We start from the raw sequence: 19462 nt of genomic DNA on the forward strand, positions 1-19462 counted from the left end.
GCCCTTTTTACAAAGAGGGAACAGTTGGTTTACTGGCTCTATCTCTCCCCAATTAATTTAAATAGAACAACTCACAGAAATTGTAACTATTTCAACTTCATTTATTTCACTCTGGTGTTCTGCTCTGTAAATTAAACTTTTCCCATTTTTTCACCCCATGCATAGAAACAAATATTCTAGAAGAGTGAGTTAGAACCATTCTGAAAACAGGAGCAAATTTTAGATTTATGTAACAGTATGTTATGTAACAGTAAATGACTGTATCATGATACAGCAGCATGTTTTCTTTGTTTTCCACCTTATACTGGTGAAAAGTTTAAAATAATGAATAACATGCAGTACCTAAGTAAATTCAGAGGTTAAATGGAACCACATGAAGGTACAATGCACATGTTGCAACCATTCACTTCACATTCATTCCACCACTGACAGCTCCCAACAGGACTAACCTAACAGCAAGGGCTTAAAGGCTGACAAAACCTCTAGAGGTGTTTACTTTTTTATAAATTTTAAGCAAATTCCCATTCACGTGACCAGGTAATTGCAGCTTAAGCTGTGGAACAGCTAAATGTCAAGTACATTCAAAACACTATGAAAGGTTCTCTCTAATTTGGTTACACACCAAAGCTACAGCAAGAAACTTCCCTAGGAGAGAGCATGTCCTAGGAAACAGGTGGTATTTCCTTCTACCACCTTCCCAGTGTTCAGTCAATGTCAGCTCAGGTTTCTATGCATTTAGTAACTTCCTATAATGTTGTCCAGCTGCCCCCAAAGCCACATAACCTTTCTAAACCCAAAAGACCTTTAATAAGGATTTCCACCGTTCATTTTTGGGAGAATCACTTGCTTTTTGTTTTGAATTCAGGTCAAATTGGCTTTATTTGACGCTTAATGGCTATAATTCTGCAAAGAAATATATAGAGTTTCTTAAGTTATGTAGAACCTTATCATTACTTTAACACAATTAATGGAACTATTTGACTCTAATATCCCCTTAATTTACTGTGCTTCTAATGTATATTATATAAATGAAAAATCATCATTTTCAAAGCAATCACTATTCTTCTTTGCCCAAACATGTACAGTCCTCCTCTTACAATAGACTTTCTTACTATACTTCACAATTAGCTAGTGACTATTAACATAAAATAGCAATGTAAATGAAATATGTTAAAATACATTCATATGCTACTACGCAAATGCTATATAATGTAATAGGATAATATCATTTTACCATACTAATATAAAATATTGACTATTTTGTAGACTAAAGTCAGATTTTAATATTCAACCACACTTAATGGCATTGAAGTTAAAGCAAAAAGCTACCCTCTTACAACACTGACCTTCACAATACAGAGACCCCTTAAGTGCATTTCCACTTTGTCATTTTAAGCTTGCAACTCATCTGACCACTGACCAACCTTTAGCAGGTTGTATTGCACTAATTATTCTAGGGGACTACTTAAATAGCCATTCAAGGAATCTTTATGTTGTCATGTTTTATACAATGAAATAGTACAGAGAACTGAGACTCCAACCTGTCATTCTTTACTTTGACCTATCTGATTGATCGATCTACTTAAATGCATGTAATTATTGACTCTGGTTGGAATAGCAGCAAAGGTATTTTTATCCAGGAAAAAAATTCAAAGTACTTCAGTATTAATTTGTCCTAGGAAATGTTGCATTATTACTTTATACATGTGTTTACTTTAATAAATTAATTTATTCTAACTAACTATCAGCAGCCAGTAAATCATGTCTGACATGGAAGACATGGTCTAACTTGTTCATTTCATATGTAAGATTTTCACTACCATTGTTTCATATATAAATGCTAAATGAAAAGCTGGAAACAAGACCTTTAATAATTACATTTTATTATTTGCTTTACAGTTTCCAGAAATTTACCATGGATGGCAATGAAAATGAGCATAATTTCTACCTATTTTATATACATGTGCACATAAACACAGAGGCTGACAACTATTTTCACATCATCTGTCATTGGACTTAGCTCAGAGCAGGTTATTCTGACCCAACACGCCAAGACAGGGGCAAACAACTTTTACAGTGGGGTGTAGCTCAGGCAGTGAAGAGTCTGTGTTTCAATGTTTGACTTCAAGGACTGTTGTTCTCTTAGCAAAAAAAATATAGCAAGGTTTCACATTTATATGAATATATAGAAAACATCAATTCTCAGTCAGCAAGAGGAGCATTCATTTACATAAGTGACGACTGACACAGTACACAAGAATTAAACTCCCACAGCACAATATATTTATTTTGCCTGTACAGCAGAAAGGATGAAGTTCAACTTTCCTCCATGTGGGTGGTATAATTTAGATTTAGATTTGTAAAATTATGTAAGGGAAGTAAATATGCCAACAGACTAATGCCTGGGATCTAAAAGATAGATGGGTAAACACAGCTGGGCCTCTGGATCCTTCTCTCCCCAAATTTGCTAAATTTCTCTCCCCAAAATCTTATTTCATGGTGATGATGTAAACATCAGAACAGAATTCATTTCCTCCCTACGACAGCTCGTGAATTCAGACACTAAATGTGCTAGAGAAAAATAATTTTACTAAACCCTTATTGATAATGAAGTAACATACTAAAGAGAGACTTACTCAAATGTCTTGGGGTTTTTTTCCCCATGGAAACTCTGAGAAGAGAAGGGAAGAATCCACCAGCAGAAAAAAAGGTGCTGCCACTGGAAATGGAAGTACTGAATCCAAGCACTGAATCTCAATATCACCACTACATAATAGCACCACCTCCCAAGTAGCATTTTTTAGAGACAAATACATCAGGAAAAGTTGCAGAAGCAGAAAACGGAGGAGGAAGAATGAAAGATAAGTAAACAGACTTCGAAATGTATTTTCTTCCTCATGGAAACAACAACAAAACCGACCTACTGCTGACATTTGGAACATTTGTAAACATCACCATAAAGTGGTGTTTACATGTTGCCGATGGAGTCTTAGAGCCCAAAGAGGACAGTACAGAGCATCATAGATATGTATTTATATAAACTGGTACCCACACAAATATGTATACACATACATATACTGTCATTTTGTAGACTTGCAAGGAAAATCAGCTTGGAACAGAGAAGCAGGAAGGAGAGAAAGACACAATGCAAAACCACACTGAATATCAGAAGTGCATCAAGGAAAAGCAGCTTTCTGTATCTCTTTATGTCTTGGTTTTTAAGAGACGTTTCAGAGATAAAAATAGATTAATTCAGGGTCATTAAATCATGTATAAGCAGAAGTAGCCATGGAAACAACTTGAAGATTTAGGGTCAGAATTTTGACAGAGGTGATGTCTGATCTGTGAACTTCTTCAGCATGGTAACTACCTAAAACTGAAAAATCTACATGAACAGCTTTTCTGTTCTAACTCTGAGTAGAATGGTTCATTCTCGCAAAAGAAAACTTTCTTCCAATACAATTTATTGTTCTTCATAAGAACACTATCAGGTAGATTGATTACTGCTGATTCATGAAAACCACCTCATTTATTTTGATTACTAATTCTCCCTAATACTGTTACCATGAACTTGGCATTAACATCTTCAGAACTATTCACACCAAAGGATGTTTCAGTGGTTGGTGTCTTAATTTACATGGAATTAGCTGTGAAATATTTTTAAAAAGTACTACACCCATTTTTTACATTTTAAAACCATACTCTTGACTCAGAATAATCTAAGGTGTGCTTTGTGAGAATTTTTCTAAGCACATGACTAAATTAGCACTCATTTTTTTGTGTTTGAAGACATGGATAAACCAAAACCAGATTTATTAGAATCGTCCTTTCAATTACTTTATTCCAAGAACAGATTGATGATTTTAATTGCATATTGGGTTAGGGTTTTTCTTGTGCAAATAACTGTATAATAACCTAGGAAAGAAAACTGGGGACATATTTTCATATGCAAAGACATCCAAACTATCTTGGGTATCAAAGACAACAGGACAGGCTGCCAAAATTATCCATGCTACTGTATTTCTGTGCAACTATATTGCACTGTGCAGCATAGCTTTTTTCTGAATGGAAAGACCTTCAGAAATATCTGACCTTTCAAATAAAACTGCAGTTTATCTTTTCAGGAGCAAACTAAAGAATTAGCAATCATTTTACCTTCTTCACAGAGGACATCTTTTTCCATTTTCTTCTATTCAGACTTATAGAGTAAGCATGAAAAGTACATTTGTATATATTATGAAAACTACATGTGGCTTCAGGAAAGGAGGAGGCTTAGGTGATATGCAAAATTTTGAAAGGAAGTCTGTTCAACATTATCATATGAGGGAGCAGCAATGGAGGATGTTTGGAGGCAGCAGGAGGCTTCCTATTTTTAATATTTAACCTCTACTATTAGCTCTTTAAATCTAACAGAGAGATCTTAAGAAGCATCCTGACATGACCACTGAAAATTTTTCTTTACATGTTCATTTTTTTAAAATTTTCATCTTTATGATAAAATTACTACTTTCCCTGAATTTCCTGAAATATTTTCTGAGCTTTTTTGTTTCTTCTTTTTAAACAAAAACTGGCAGCAGAAGAGAGCCATGACACCAGAAACATAAACATGAAGTTATCTTTCACTGCACCTTACCATGTCATTCTATTCTAGGATAATGATTTTATCTGTTATCATTCCTTTTAAGCTTTATTTACTTCTGTGTTATTAGACTGCATTTGTGGACTACTCCCTATCAGGCTTTCTTTACTGTTCTCCTTTTCATACACTATTGTCAGCTGACAACACACTGTTCTTAATTATATACCAAAACATTTTTATTGCCAAACCTTCTCTTTCAGCACACATGCCTGACTTCCATTCAAAACAGGAGCATGAGTGAAATAATGTGATAATAAAGCAGTGATAATAACACATAGTGCAAATCTGCATCGCACTGGAAGTCATGGACTTAAACAGGAAAAAATGAAACCAGAAAATAATTCCTGTCAAAGTGCGGAAAACAAAAAAAATGAGATTGAAGAACATTTTTATACTAGAAATATTCCATTTAATTTATTATTTTTTCAAAACTACCATGAAATTCTGTAAGTTAAGTAGTTATTTGCAGGAGAGGGAGGAATAGATACATTCAAAATCACAAAGAATACAATGAAATACCTAAACAAAGCATTTCAGATTTTCACAAGTAGATCTATACTTTAAAATCACTCTAATAATCACACTGAACATAATGAGTTTTGCTTAAATTGTAATGAGTTTTCAGCAATACGACCAGCTCACTAGATACAATTCTCCATATCTTTTGCCCAATTGCTTATTTAAGATCTTATTTTAAATTCCTCAGAAGTCATGCAATGCTTCCAAAGGGGAAAGAGAAACTGTTTCAGATCCCATACACCACAAAGGTAGTCTGGACTTGGAATATTAATAGCCAATAGCAGTGGATACCAGAAAAAGGCAGTAAGCTAAGTTATTGTATAGGCAGCATTCCTTCATAGTTCCTGAACCCACAGTGATAATATGTGAACTTTGTTCTAAAAATCCTTTCTTTACCTTGCCAGATAGCAAAATACGCTACCTAGATTTAAAAAAAGTTCATCAGATCAAAGACAGTAACAGTGATGTAGTGAATGAAAGAAAACAGAACTGTAATTCTCTATTGAACACGTAATCACAATAGGTAAGGAAAAGAATTCACTGATACTGATGTCACCATTTCTCTGGACAGGTTTTATCTCATTATAACCAAGTCAGAGGGGGGTGGCTGGGTAACATTTTTTCTGCCGTTATTTTTGTTTTGTTCTGCTTTTTTCTCACTTTTTTAGTAAAATTGTTATCTTTTTTCTCCTTCATTCAGACTCCTCATAACTTCAAATTTTGTCAGTATCTGGGGGAGAGAAATAAATGAAGGAGAAGGGAGGGTTTTACCTCATTAGAGGTCCCTCTCCCTGAATACACTGTCATTAAACCAAGACACCTCAAAATAGCAGCTACTACTCATTTCATACTTTGTTCAGCTTATTGTCTTCATTGTTCTGTGTGAGACCCCTCAGCAGAATCACATACATGAAGAGGTACTTCCTACGCAATTTCAAGAGCAGCTGGTGAGGAAAAGCTGGCAGGGATAGATAATGGTAACAGCTTTTTCATGTGTCTGAGCAACTCACAATTTTTCAGTATGAAATCTGTGGATTCTGAAATGATACTAATCTACACTAAAGGAGATTACAAGTTATTAATCATAATCAAGGAAATGAAAAACTAGATGACTCCTTTGGCATCTGCATGCTATATCAAACTTATCTGATGTTTTTAAAGTTTTAAAATGTAGTAATATAAATCAGATTTATGGAAGATGAGGTGTCTTGTATGTAACCTGAAACACTAAAAAATTCCTAAAAAAAAAGTGTATTGGCTTTGTCTCAGCAAGACAAGTTCATTATTGCTGAAGTATTCAAGTAGCTAATCATGGAATAAAAATAATAGCACCAAGAATTAATTACAAATAACTTTTTTAGCAATTTTCTCCTGAGTCTCTCAAGTATAAAACAACCCTTCCAAAACAAGCCAAAATTAGAAACATTAAAAAGAACAGAAGAAGATTATGCTTTTATCTTTCTATTCCTTGCCAATGCAGTGTTTCTCATTTTCATTTTCTGGTCAGACTGAGAAGACTTTTTATTGTGACAGATCAGTTTCTTTTTCAAATATGTGAGAGTTCTTACCAGTCGCAAAGCTGCACTGCAGTCTTTTGTACTTCCAGCAGCCTCAAAAAGAATTAGAAGCCTTCTGTTGCTCGTGTTATATCCATTTTGGGAAGAAGTTTCCCTTAGATATTTTCCACTAATTGCCTCAAAGACTTCTACAATAATCCAAAGGCAAAACAGCAGCGCTCTTTTCTAATATAAGACTAATCTAAATTTCCCCCTGCCCTTTTCTTGTGGAAGCAGGCAAACAGTAAACAAGGAGAATCCTGCTTGTTTGCCTCATGTGCTGGTTTTGGCTGGGATAGAGTTAATTTTCTTCACAGTAGCTGGTACAGGGTAATGTTTTGAATTTTGGTTTTAACTCAGCTGAAGTTAAAGCCAGACACCTCATTTGCAAAAACAGTATAAATGCAGAAGGAAGTTTCCAGAGTAGTTGCTGTGATAAAAGGAGTGGTGAAGGCTAAAAGCCAGATGTGGCTTGAGAACACTGTTTTTAAACTCTGAACCACTTTGTTCAATAGGTCAGGACATATGAAGACTGAGACATAAAAAGTGCATTTTTGTTTAAACTTAATACAAAACCAACACTCCTCTTTAAACTTAAAAAGTGAGCTTACAGGCTGACTACAAACTTTGTAACCACCCTGAACGCAGGGCTTGAAAAAAACTCAAGCCAGTGGTCAATTTATATTTTATATGAAAATTTAAAAAAAGTATTTTGCTTTAGGATAATGAAATCCCTGTTACTAGACAGACAATATCTGTTACTAAATTGTTTTGGTAGTGGCCTTACCTGTTGTTAAAATTAGTCAGTGCTGTGTAACATGATCTAACTTCTACATATTCTGCCTTGTTTCTCAGGTTTTTAAGCCACATTTAACATCAAAAGCTTTGTCTATCTAATCAACAAAATCAAACAAGAATTTCCACTATAATTTGTCATAATTCAGCTAGTTTTGCAGACACAGACAAAGAAATCATGAACCCAAAAAGTTCTCATTGCAATGGTTTAGATTAAAATGTAACCCGAGAAAGTTTATATACATGACATGTATGTCATATATGTCATTCCTGAAGATTCATTTTCATGTCACAGATTTAGAATCTGTAAATACAATTACATGTTAGCCCATCTAAAAATTATTAGATAGCTATTATTATTAGAGTTTTTTTCTAAAATCATCCTATGAAATGAAGATTCAGAGATCACATCAACCTGCTACCTGTACTCCAGAATACTGCAGTAAGGATGATGAGTGTGACAACATGAGAACAGTTACATGACTCTCATCAAGCATGCATTCAATGCTTAAATCACAAATGCCAAAGGCACAATTAATGAGAAAACTCTATAATGGTCTGTGATGGACTGAAATGTCGGTAATGTCCTAAACATTGTCAAAATAATAGAAAGACTTTTTGTCCAACTATAGGGGAGCAACTGCCTGTCTGCAACCAGCAAAATCTGACTGGAATTTGGATTGTGACTGGGGACTTGAGATAAGACTATTGTCTAATCATCTCAAGTCTGAAGAGAAGTAAACAAACAAGGCTCAGGAAAGCAGAATGTATCTGTGTTAAGAACCAGCCCTCGCTGGACTGAGGGGGTGGTGGAGGAGAAGGGTTTTGGGTGTGTGATGGTGAAATCTCCCCACACCAAACCAAAGGAGTAAAGCCCTCCCCTCCAGGAAGACCAGTACACACGGGACGTTCATGTGAGAGGCAGCTGAGAAGGGGTCATCAACCATCAAAGACCCCCAAAGCGCCCCCCCAGCTCATTCCTGAGGCCTTCTACCACCAAAGGACTGCACATGATCCAAGTGAGGCAACAAATCCAGAGCCTGTGCAAGAGGTTGCAAAGCTTCCCCCGCCCCCAGGGGAGGTGCTGGCAACTCCTGAACGTACATTAATCCATCAGACTCTATGTTTTGTGGGACCCTCACCACCAAGAAGACCAGAGGACCTGGACCGACGGGATGCCAACAGGTTACACGGAGTGGTGATATATTTTCTATTTTAATCTCTCTCTTTCACTCACTTTCTTCTTCCCCCCCTCCTTTTTCCCATTTCTTTCTATTTTTTCTTTCTCTGTCTCACATTTATTTTTAAATAAAACCCACACTATTGATTCTGGCATCTGGTCTCATTTGCACCTTAATTCGGGTAAAGGCATTTCTAATAATTTTAATAATCAGATCATAACATGGTCTCCTGAGGAGTATACTGTATATATAGCACAGAACTTTACAGTAATTTAAGGGTTTCTAGATTTGTAACACAGGATTATTCATGCCTACAGGCATATACCAAAAAATCAGAGAATCACTGGTAAAAAAACACTGTGCTGCAGAATACACTATTCCCAGTGCACGAAGAAGAAAATTATTCAGAACTTCTTGAGGTTAGTCATTTTTCATACACTTACAAGCAATTATGCTTAATGGAAAGGAGAATTAAGGGTCTCTCTGTCCAGAATGAGACTAAAAGAAAATACATGTTTTGAACAGAAAAACCCATCATAATTCTTTGGCGTTATAGCAGATGAATTGCTGGAGAAAATACATTGTGATGAATAGTATGTTTAGGTAATTACTAAGCAAGATAATATGCCAGTTTCAGTGTGTCTTGATATCATTTTGATACTGCTTGGAAGGAGAATCTTGTACTTTGGATCACTATAGACTGACCATTTGCTACATGAACATAGTTCTTCTAAACTCTCAGAATTTCCTGAGGCCTCCCAGATAACGTGAATTTCACTCCACGTTTGGAATGCTATATCCTAAATCCTATACAATATAAATTTACTGAAAGAAGGCTACTACCTCTTAGATGAGTCAATAAAAATCATTAGAATCCTTGATATTGCATCATTTTGGTTGATTTTGGTACAGAGAATTCCATTCATTGATTCTGTCAGTCAAACTATAATACGGGAGCCACCTAAATTTCTAACCATGAGACGCCTAATATTTAAGCTGCCGCTTATCTAATCCCTTTAAAATTGCATTTAAAAAATATTTAAGCACATTCTGACTGTTGATATAATTTAAAAAAGTTTTTGTGTTCCTTACCTTTAAAGATGATTTAGTTCGAGGTTCTGTTTTCTGCCTGGTGAGCTTGTTTTGAATAAGTAACGATTGATCTGTACGAGTATCATAATTCCCATGTTCTGAATCGTCTGTATAAGTATCTTTGTCCTTCCCTACATCTGAAGGAAAAACAGAAGAAAACAATGGGCTCATTTTAGATTATCGTGGATAGAAATGAATAGTATTATTGCAGCCACAGTTGAACATTCATTTTTTGTACACGCTTTTCAATAACATATTCTATCCCTTCCTGCAAAAGTTTTTTACTTGAACTGTTATCATCTTTATCTTCAAGTAGAAATGACTTCTATTTTTAGGAGACAGCCTAGAGAAGTAGGGTTTCACTATGGCTTTACAGTAGTTTAAAAAAAAACCCACAAAGTGATTATGAATATTCACAGTTGTTGAGACTCAAAATGTTTTACCAAATAGGCAGGTACATCGTGGAGACCAGAGTAACATGTCATGTCATAAATTTCAGCAAGTAATCGAAATACCCAATTCCCCCCCCCCCCCCCCATGCAGATATTTGAAAATATGCAGCATTTGAAAATTTGCATCTTAAGACACTGCAGTAAGCACTTCAGAACACATTTTAGGAGGGCTACCTGATGGTGGTAGAAGGACACCATGAAGAAAGCATTTTCCTTTTCACTGGATTTAGTTTTAATTGCTCAACAGAAGTTTTCTTGAAAACTTTGTTGAGTACCCTGAGAGAACTAAGGACCTTCTCAAAGCTTACCCACATTGTCCCTCAATGAGTCACGACAACACTTACCCTGTACACCCAGTAGGAGTAAAATGAAGGGTAATGTCTGTACAGTGCAGGACCATGTAAAGTTTTAATGAATGCTGGAAAATGGTCAGACTTGAAAAAATATTTTAAAGATGAAAAAGATGGAATAATTATTCCCACACAACTGGACAAATTGGAAATAGAAACATATTCAGACAAAAAAGTTACCCACAAATCCTGAGCCAAGTTCTCATCTCAGCTTTCACATCAACATGGGAAAAGTCAGGAGGACTAGGAACAGCATTTAGCCCAGTAATTCTAAACCCTAAGGAGAAGCCAAGTCATGGTTGCTGTGGAAACCACAATCTTGAATTTTCTGAATCTTATATTCATAAAAGCTCATCTGCAACAATAAAGTCTTTTTCATGAAGTTGCTCAGTTAAATTTTCCACAGTAAGTACAACAGAAACAAAAAAAAAGAACAAAAACAATTATCTCACATACCCTAAACATTTCACATTTCTGAGATGGAATATTAAAAACCAGAACATTTCCAAGCACCGTTTTTTCTGCAGTTGAGCTACTACATAATGATTACACAAACTGTTTCCCTGGTAATTTCTGATATTGACACTAACCTTGGTAAATCTGTGATTGGATTTTGTCATGTACAAAATAGCTAATTTTAATCATCAAAGTGCCTAACTCAGGCACTTAATACACAGATTGCTCTCTGGTCAACAAAAATGAACGTTGTAAAAGGAAGGTTTTACGTAGCAGGTATACAAAGTAGGAAAGAGGACACTTAAACAACTTTGCAGACTTGCCTCATGCCCAGGGGTGATGAACTCTTAGTTTTACTACAGATTAAGAGCTTGTAATAGAAGCATGTAAAACAAAGAGACAGGACTATGAAATCATAACTAGGTCATTTAAGCAGAAAGGAAGACTATACTTACATTAAGAAGTCTATTTTTATGAGGGAAGTTTTAGAGGATTATGCCCTATGAGTACACCTAATACCAAAAAGAAAACAAACAGCCTTTGCAAAACTACCCAGTGCTTCATCTAAGCAATCTGAAGTTATAAGTTTTTCTTCATTGCTCAACACACTTTACCTGTTAAACATTCTTATGCTTTCAAGGACACATATTTTAAAATGCAGCATATCTCTTCTGTAAAAAAAAGGATCATTTCTTATATAAAACTTAAAGATACTTGCTATTGTATTTCTTAGAAGTTGATTACTCACTTTATGCATGTGAAGCACTCTCCCATTATATAATGATATTAATACAGTAAAAAGGGGAGCAATTCATAGCATTTAAACATTGCACTTGAATAAGCATTTGTTACACTTGTCTAAAAATGTCAGACTGCGACATATCATACAATGCATATTTCAAAAGTATATTCAGAAGTGTGCATTTTCCTTAACATTCAGGTAGTTTTGGGAACTACTGTCAACAAAACACCTAAAATATGGTTTGTAGATAATTTCAACAGACTAGTACTCCCATTTATCTCTTCTGCAGTATATATTAAAATAAAATCTTTAATATAAATAATCAGACTCAAAGAAAAAGTTCAATAGAATGCATCATATTTTTATACCAAAACAGGTTACAAAGAACAATCACAATGCATGTGTGTGTTTTGGGAGGTACATTTTGTTTCATAACTTTCTGCAAATTTCTTTTGATTATTTTTAATGTTTTTAAAGAACAGAGAATGAAATATGTTGATTTTAGAAAAAGAACTTGAGAGAAGATAACAGAAATTAAACTTTGCTACTAATAGCATTGACTATGTTTTTCTATTTTTTATGACCAGGTGCTATTCCTGTAATAAGGTATCCACTACTTCAATTTAAAAAAACTCTTTCTCCTGTAATTTTCCCACCCACTAAGCCAAAATTACATTCCTTTAAAGATAAACTTGTATACTACGAAGCACAGTGATTTAACTCCTTGAGACTTTCTTCAATAACTAGAGTTTCTAAGCTTCTATGACATTCTTATATAATGTTTGCCTATAAAGTCTGTTTTCTGTCATCCATTCCTCCCCAGTCTCTATTATTTGGTCATGTATTTTATCTGCCATTTGGGATTGCCACAATCCAAACCAAGACAGCATCCCTGAATGCTGAGTCTGAATTTGTACTGCCCAAGGATGTTTTTAATGTAACTTCCCCCAAAAGCAATAATATGGACAAAAAGTCTATTTGACTTGCACTGGAAGTATCCATCTTTAAATTCAAACGTGGATCTTTATTTGGCTGCAGCTCCATAAAATGTCATGAGAAAAGCCTGGCTGCCTGAAGTTCTCTCCCTCAGCACTGTGGGAAAGCTACTGTTTACTGCATTTTTATTTTCCACCAGGTCCCTGCCCTATGACAACCCATTTGGTTGTTACTGTCGAGATCAGCTGCCAGTGCTCCTTGTTCTGGTACTTCTTGGACAGGCTCTAATGCCAACCATCACAACTAGTCTGCTTCATTTGGAGGGGTTGGGGGTAGGCAAGAAGCCACAAGAGGAAAAAAAAAAAATCCAGTTAATATTGCTCTAGAAGCTCAGGCTTTTTACACCAATTGACAGAAAGATGAGCCCTCAACAGACCTCAGCTGTCACCCCCCTCCCTGGGCCCAGCAGGCTTGTGGACTCCCCATCCCTGGAGGTGTTCAAGGTCAGGATGGACGGGGCTCTGAGCAACCTGGTGTAGTGGAGGGTGTTCCTGCCCACAGCAAGGGAGTTGGAACTGTTTAAGGTCCCTTCCAACCTTAATCATTCTATGGTTCTATGTTCCTTTTGCTGCTATTAATTAATGCCATCCCGTCTGTGCTTTGCTGGGCACAGCTGAAAGACATGAGCTAGGAGCATCTCATTCATATATACTGAGTCCTTGCTAAACATTTTCATTTGGATTTTTTAAAACTAATTTTCTTCTTTAGAGAGCTAAATAAAGTTGATGCAATTCTCATTCTCATCTGTGTAGGCCTAATCACTAAAATACTACTCTATCAAAATGTCCACCAATCAATATTTAGATGTTGAAATATATCAGCTGAGCGGATGTGCTGTATTCAGCTTTTAGTTAATCTACTCTGTCGGTATTAACTCAGTAAGGTAAAAAACCTTTAGTCAATGTGAAAACACGCCAAAGTCAGCAAAGAGCGCAATAATTGTTTACAAAGCACTTTTCCATTTTTCCTCTACTGAAGGACCAAAAAACCAAAAATATAAAAATATCTGACCTGTTGAGGTGACTCCTGGATAAATACAGCTCCCCTACATTAATGCTAAAGTAAACAGAGTTTCCTGAAAAATTTTGAGACTGTGGAAAAGCTCAAAAGATGTAAAGAAAAAAGGGAAAGGGGAGGGCAGGGGGGAAAGCATGGCTGGGGTAAAACAAAAAGTCTGCTGCAGTGGGAGGACTGCAATGGGGGATGGGACTCATGTATGTTCATGACCACGTCCTCAAACCACCAAGGACATCGAAAGGACGTTTGCCTTCATTCCTAACCACTCTCTTCTTTTAGTTTTGAGTACTTTGCAGAATTATTTTTTTCAGGTCTCCTGTGGTGGGTTGACCCTGGTTGGATGCCAGGTGCCCACCAAAGACACTCTATCACTCTGCTCCTGAGCAGAACTGGAAGGAGAAAAATACAACAAATGGCTCCCGAGTCAAGACAGGAACAGGGAGAGATTAGTCATCAATTACTGTCACGGTCAAAACAGACTCCACTTGGAGAAAATAAATTTAATTTATTACCAAGAAGTTCAGAGCAGAATAATGACACATAAAACTAAATCTTAAAATACCTTCCCCCTGACCCTCCCTTCTTCCTGGACTTTACTCCTGGGTTCTCGACCTCCTCCCTCAGGAGCAGTACAGGGGAATGGGAAATGGGGGTTGCATCACACACTGTCTGTGCTACTCCTTCCTCCTGAAGGTGGGACTCCTCACACTCTTCCCCTTCTCCAGCATGAGGCCCCTCCAATAGGAACAGTCCTCCATAAACTGCTCCAGCATGAGTCCTTCTCATGGGCTGTAGTTCTTCATGAACTGCTTCAGCGTGGGTTCCTTCCACAAGGTGCAGTCCCCTCAGGAACAGACTGCCCTAGCATGGGTCCTCCACCAGATCACAAGTCCTGCCACCAAACCTGCTCTAGTGTGGGCTCCTCTCTCCACAGGTCCTGCCAGGAGCCTGTTCCAGCATGGACCTCCCAGGCTCCTCCATGGGCTGCAGGTGGATGTCTGCTCCACCATGGACCTCCACGGGCTGCAGGAGCACAGTCTGCCTCACTCTGGTCTTCACCATGGGCTGCAGGGGAATCTCTGCTCCAGCTGAAGTTGTCCGTATGTATTTTATTTCCTCCCTGAAATCTGCTATCCCAGAGGTGCTTCCTCTGCCACTGAACGGGTTCAGACTCGGCCAGTGGCGGGTCCGTCCTGGAGCCAGCTGGCATTGGCTCTGCTGCACACAGGGGAAGCTTCCAGCAGCTTCTCATAGGAGCCACCCCTGCAGCCCCCCCAGCTACCTAAAACTTGCCAGGCAAACCCAATACAGCTGTTCAGGTAAAATATTACCGCTGACGCAAACAGAACGTGCATGACCCTTTACACAACCTCTTCATGTGAATTTTCATAGTACCTACTAAAAGGGGAAAGATTTAAATATCAATTCTAGTAAAAGACTATGTGCTTGCAAAACTACAATACTAAGCAACTATAATATATTTTTAAATGAGTATAGCCAATTTAAATGAGTATAGCCAATTAACAGTATCTTGCTGATGTATTAGACGTATACAATTATGTTAATTAAAACTTATGTGATGGTTGAGAGCTTTCAGAATTGTTGTCACATAAAAAGTTTTATTAAAAAAATATTAAAATTATGTATAGAATTTGTAAGTCTCAAGTGACCTGTTATAGAGAGGAAAGTTACACTATTATAACTTCAAGTCAGAACAGTTTCTGTATTAAATTATCTTTTGCCAATGCTGCAAAAGAAAAGAGAGGAAAAAAAGCCAGGCTGAATTTTAAACAAAGATAAGGTTGTTAAATCAGAGAAAAGGGTGACAGCTTCTAATTCTACAAGTAAGAGTCCAAATCTTATTTCAATAAAGTCAGTGGGAATTTCAGTATTCACTTCAACATGTCAAGGATTTCTCTTTAATTAGGTACATACTTAAAGCAGATGCACCCGTATAATTGTTAGAACACCTGAACATGTAACTAAGTAATGTCACCTTGGATACATACTCAAGTATAAGGTGATTTTAAAAAGGCTTCAAGCATTAATCAAGCAGATAACAGATCTCTTCATCCTAGCAGTTGCTTTGCTTTGCTATCTTGTTATATAGAGGCATGATGAGAAACTTCAGTCTTCATACATCACAAAAATCTATCAACACTTCCTGACATATAATCTTACTACACTTAATGCATGACAATAAGATATGCCCAATAAGGTAACTTATAGGATAAAACACTGGAGACACTGTCATTTCTGGAAATACTTTATATAAAAACGTAAAAGCATTTAGTTTAGAAATAGATTTCTAGGTCCTCACTTTGCATCTTCAGTTTTAGGTCTTCTTAACTGATTGGCTATCTTTCTCACTATCATACTTTTCTGAAAGGTGCATTTTAATTTTATGAAAGGGGATAAAAAGCACTTGTCCCAATTCCTCTGTAACATGCAATCCACTAATATATTTTATGTAACTGTAGTTTATGATAGCAAAAGCTTTTCAATTTACATGTGGCATAGTTATAGAAAAAGAAATTAATATAAATATTATTCCTAAATGGTTTCTGTTTCACAGACTTTGATATGATGACTCTTCACTCATTCCTTTGAGCCTTTACACATTTAAGGATAGGCTTTGCAAAGCTTTAGTAAGAATGAGATTATTCGTCAAGAAAATAATCCCCTTTTGTCCTAATTTTAGTCCTAGAAACAACAAATAACCTGGAGAAGGACATCACTAGACACCTGGATAAATGACATTGTGATGGATTTAGGTCTTCTTATTTTATTGTGCTGTGCACCTGGAATACTATATTATACATATAACATAGAAGGGTTTTCAGCTACCCGTGTATGTACACTCAGATATGAAAAACTCTCATGACAGACAAATACAGGCTTTTCTTAAGGTACAATTTCTTATGAACTTTCAGAGAGTGCCAACCGTTACACAGAATATTTCTCATTTTTTAAAAAGGGAGACAGTCAGGTATTACTGCTGTTTGGAGGAGTTAGGCTGGTAAACAGAACTGGTAGAGGCAGATTAAATGCCTAAAGCACATCAATATTTCGAACCTCAATACTAAATTTGAAGACTAATCCTTATTATGTTTCAGTGAGCACTGAACAGATTACAAAGCTTCTTCATCCATACTGTCAGCTCTCCAGGCATGAGCCAGCTCTAATATGCACAACTCCCTCGTGCTCTAGGTATGGGAAAAACTGTTCTAATGCAGCTTTTCAGCCATCTCACTACCAGTCAGAACAGACATGATGGTCCTTATTTATGCAGGCGCTGCCTCAGCACCACAAACCTGTGAAAAAATTATTCCAGAAGTCACAATGGAAACATCACGTTTCTGTTGAAGCAGAAACTGAATCTGGTTTTCTTGAGTCATATCTTCTGTGACCTTTCAGTCCCCCTCTTAGTGCAAACACTGTACATATTGCACAGGTTACACTGTCCGTTTCAGTCTAACCTCTGTGAGACACTGGATTCAAATCTCACTTCTCTCTCTCTCTTTACTACTTTTTCTTCTCCTTATCTCTTTTCTTTTTTTTTTACTGTTTTCTTTATTCTTTTCTTGAACTCTTTCCTTTATATCTTTTTGGTAAGTTAAAATTGATGGGTTGTATTTTACTAAGCTGTGTGAGTTGGTGTGTGCTGGGTACTTGGCTGAAATACTTCCTCTTGGTTGTATGTTAACTTTTAACTTTTGACAAAATGCCTATTTTCTCACTAAATTAAAAGAAATCTCTTGGGAAACGTATGTAGTGTGCTCTCTTTACATGACCTCAAGGTATTAAGAACCAAAGGCTTCGCAAAAATTAAATTTTGGAGCCTTAAATATAAATAAAACGCCTGGGCAAGCACGTGGCTTGAACCTGGGGTCTTACATCATAACATCACTTAACCAAAATTCACTTAAAAACACTTCTGTAATTGAACACTGAAAAAAGTTTTTATCATGCAGTTATTATGATTCTTTGGTGGATTGTTGGTTTTGGCTCAGCTCTTCATTGGTCAGTTCACTATATTACAGCATGGCACATAAATAAGGAGTTTATAAGCTTTGTCGTAATTAGATTCAGGATATATTCAGAATACAGGGTATCTGTCACAGTAAAATTATTAACTACTTCATTCATGATCAAGTTCCTATCTAGGAAGGATTCAGTGTCCTGCTTAGAAAGATGAGTTACTACACACAAATCCCTCATAACTAACCTAAGTCAGAGGGAAAAAACCCCCACAGAATCGAAAAAAGAATAAATTAATTAGTGTTGTTTTACTTGCTACTGAGTGTTGTTTTTATTTGCCAAATAACTTAAAAGTGGATCCTAATTATATCTAAATACTGAATATCAATTTCTATTGATTATATCACCCCTTACTCATTTTTACATCTTATTTGAAATGACATATTTCAGACTAACAATGTAAAGCAGATCCTCTGATGATCCTCTAATATTTCTGATTATAGGATCTGCAGAAAACTACTAATATGCTTGCTTGCATTAAAATGAGAAAATTTGTTCTTTAAGTTAACAAGCAGACTGTCAGCTTCACAAGTCTTTCTTTTAGTATAAATGGATTTCCAATATGGCCTAACTCCTGAAAACCTTGATGCCTTAGCTATGCATGTGATAAACTGGATTTTTAAATACATCACTCTGTATTGTAACAAGAAATCCCTTTTGTAAATCTGACTCATGGCGTTTCAAAGTGAACATAAAAAGAGGAAGTCAAACCTGATAAAACTCATGACAGTAATTTCAACTATAGAAAAGGACCTAACAAATGGATAAACATGTCACATATATCAGTCTAAATATTACCACTGCCCCCTATTCTTTTGCTAAACCCAAAGGACAATCTGAGAAAAGATCAGACAACACTGCTTGTGGTTTTGTGAGCCTTTGCATCCTACACAGCTCTTTTTCACCTGTACCATGCATTAGAAGAGAGGGTTTCTCTCAGTTATGGCAAGAAAAGAGTTTTTCTTAGAAAAATGGAGTTATTACTGAAATACAGTAAAACAAATCCTGGCAAATCATGTAATTATCTTCACCTTAACTCAAGACTACCTCATTTTCAGTTCAGTCATAAAAACCTGCTAAATTCTCTTAAACTCAGGCAGCAGATTTCTAAAGCACACTCACAACTCCCCGAAGGTATGTAGTAACCACCTCCGACTATTTTAACAGACGTCATCGAAGATTTTTCAACTGTTCATAGAGATTAAATTCCAGTGCAAATAACCTTCAACAAAATTGTCTACATTTAGACTCCCTCAGAAAACATGGGCAGACAAATTCGTAACAATTCAAAGATAAGGTTAATTCCCTTTATGCATATAATGGCATTAAAGGAAAAAGAAAAACATTATTTAAAAAATTTACCAATTACTGTTTCTTAGCACATCCATGTGCTGCATGTGCACACAGACACACCCCTGCACCAGTAGAGTGGTTCCTGGGTTCACTCATTAGTTACCCTCAATGTCATTAACCTTAATGTCTCTGCAATTCTGTTCTGTTTCTAGAATTTAAAAATAAAAAGTTCTAGAGGACCATAAATTTTAATTAGTATGACTCTCTGTATTTAGTTACTATGTAGCTACTAGGAAGCAGCCACTTCTTTTTTCCAGCTCCAATTAGATCCAC

The 19462-nt window shown here is 36.3% G+C and overlaps 1 protein-coding gene across 7 annotated transcripts in view; it reads right to left on the reverse strand.

Moving 5' to 3' along the window:
• The window catches only part of ANO3 (anoctamin 3), a 133452-nt gene that overhangs the window by 63874 nt on the left and 50116 nt on the right, over positions 1-19462 (reverse strand). For all 7 annotated transcript variants that reach the window (XM_027663321.1, XM_027663319.1, XM_027663324.1 and 4 more), the window contains exon 4: positions 9783-9919. In XM_027663321.1, coding sequence (XP_027519122.1) covers positions 9783-9919 — 137 coding nt within the window. The remainder of the gene's footprint in view (positions 1-9782; positions 9920-19462) is intronic.

Source organism: Corapipo altera, unplaced genomic scaffold (assembly GCF_003945725.1).
Source record: "Corapipo altera isolate COAL_440 unplaced genomic scaffold, ASM394572v1 100, whole genome shotgun sequence".
Lineage (NCBI taxonomy): Eukaryota > Metazoa > Chordata > Aves > Passeriformes > Pipridae > Corapipo > Corapipo altera.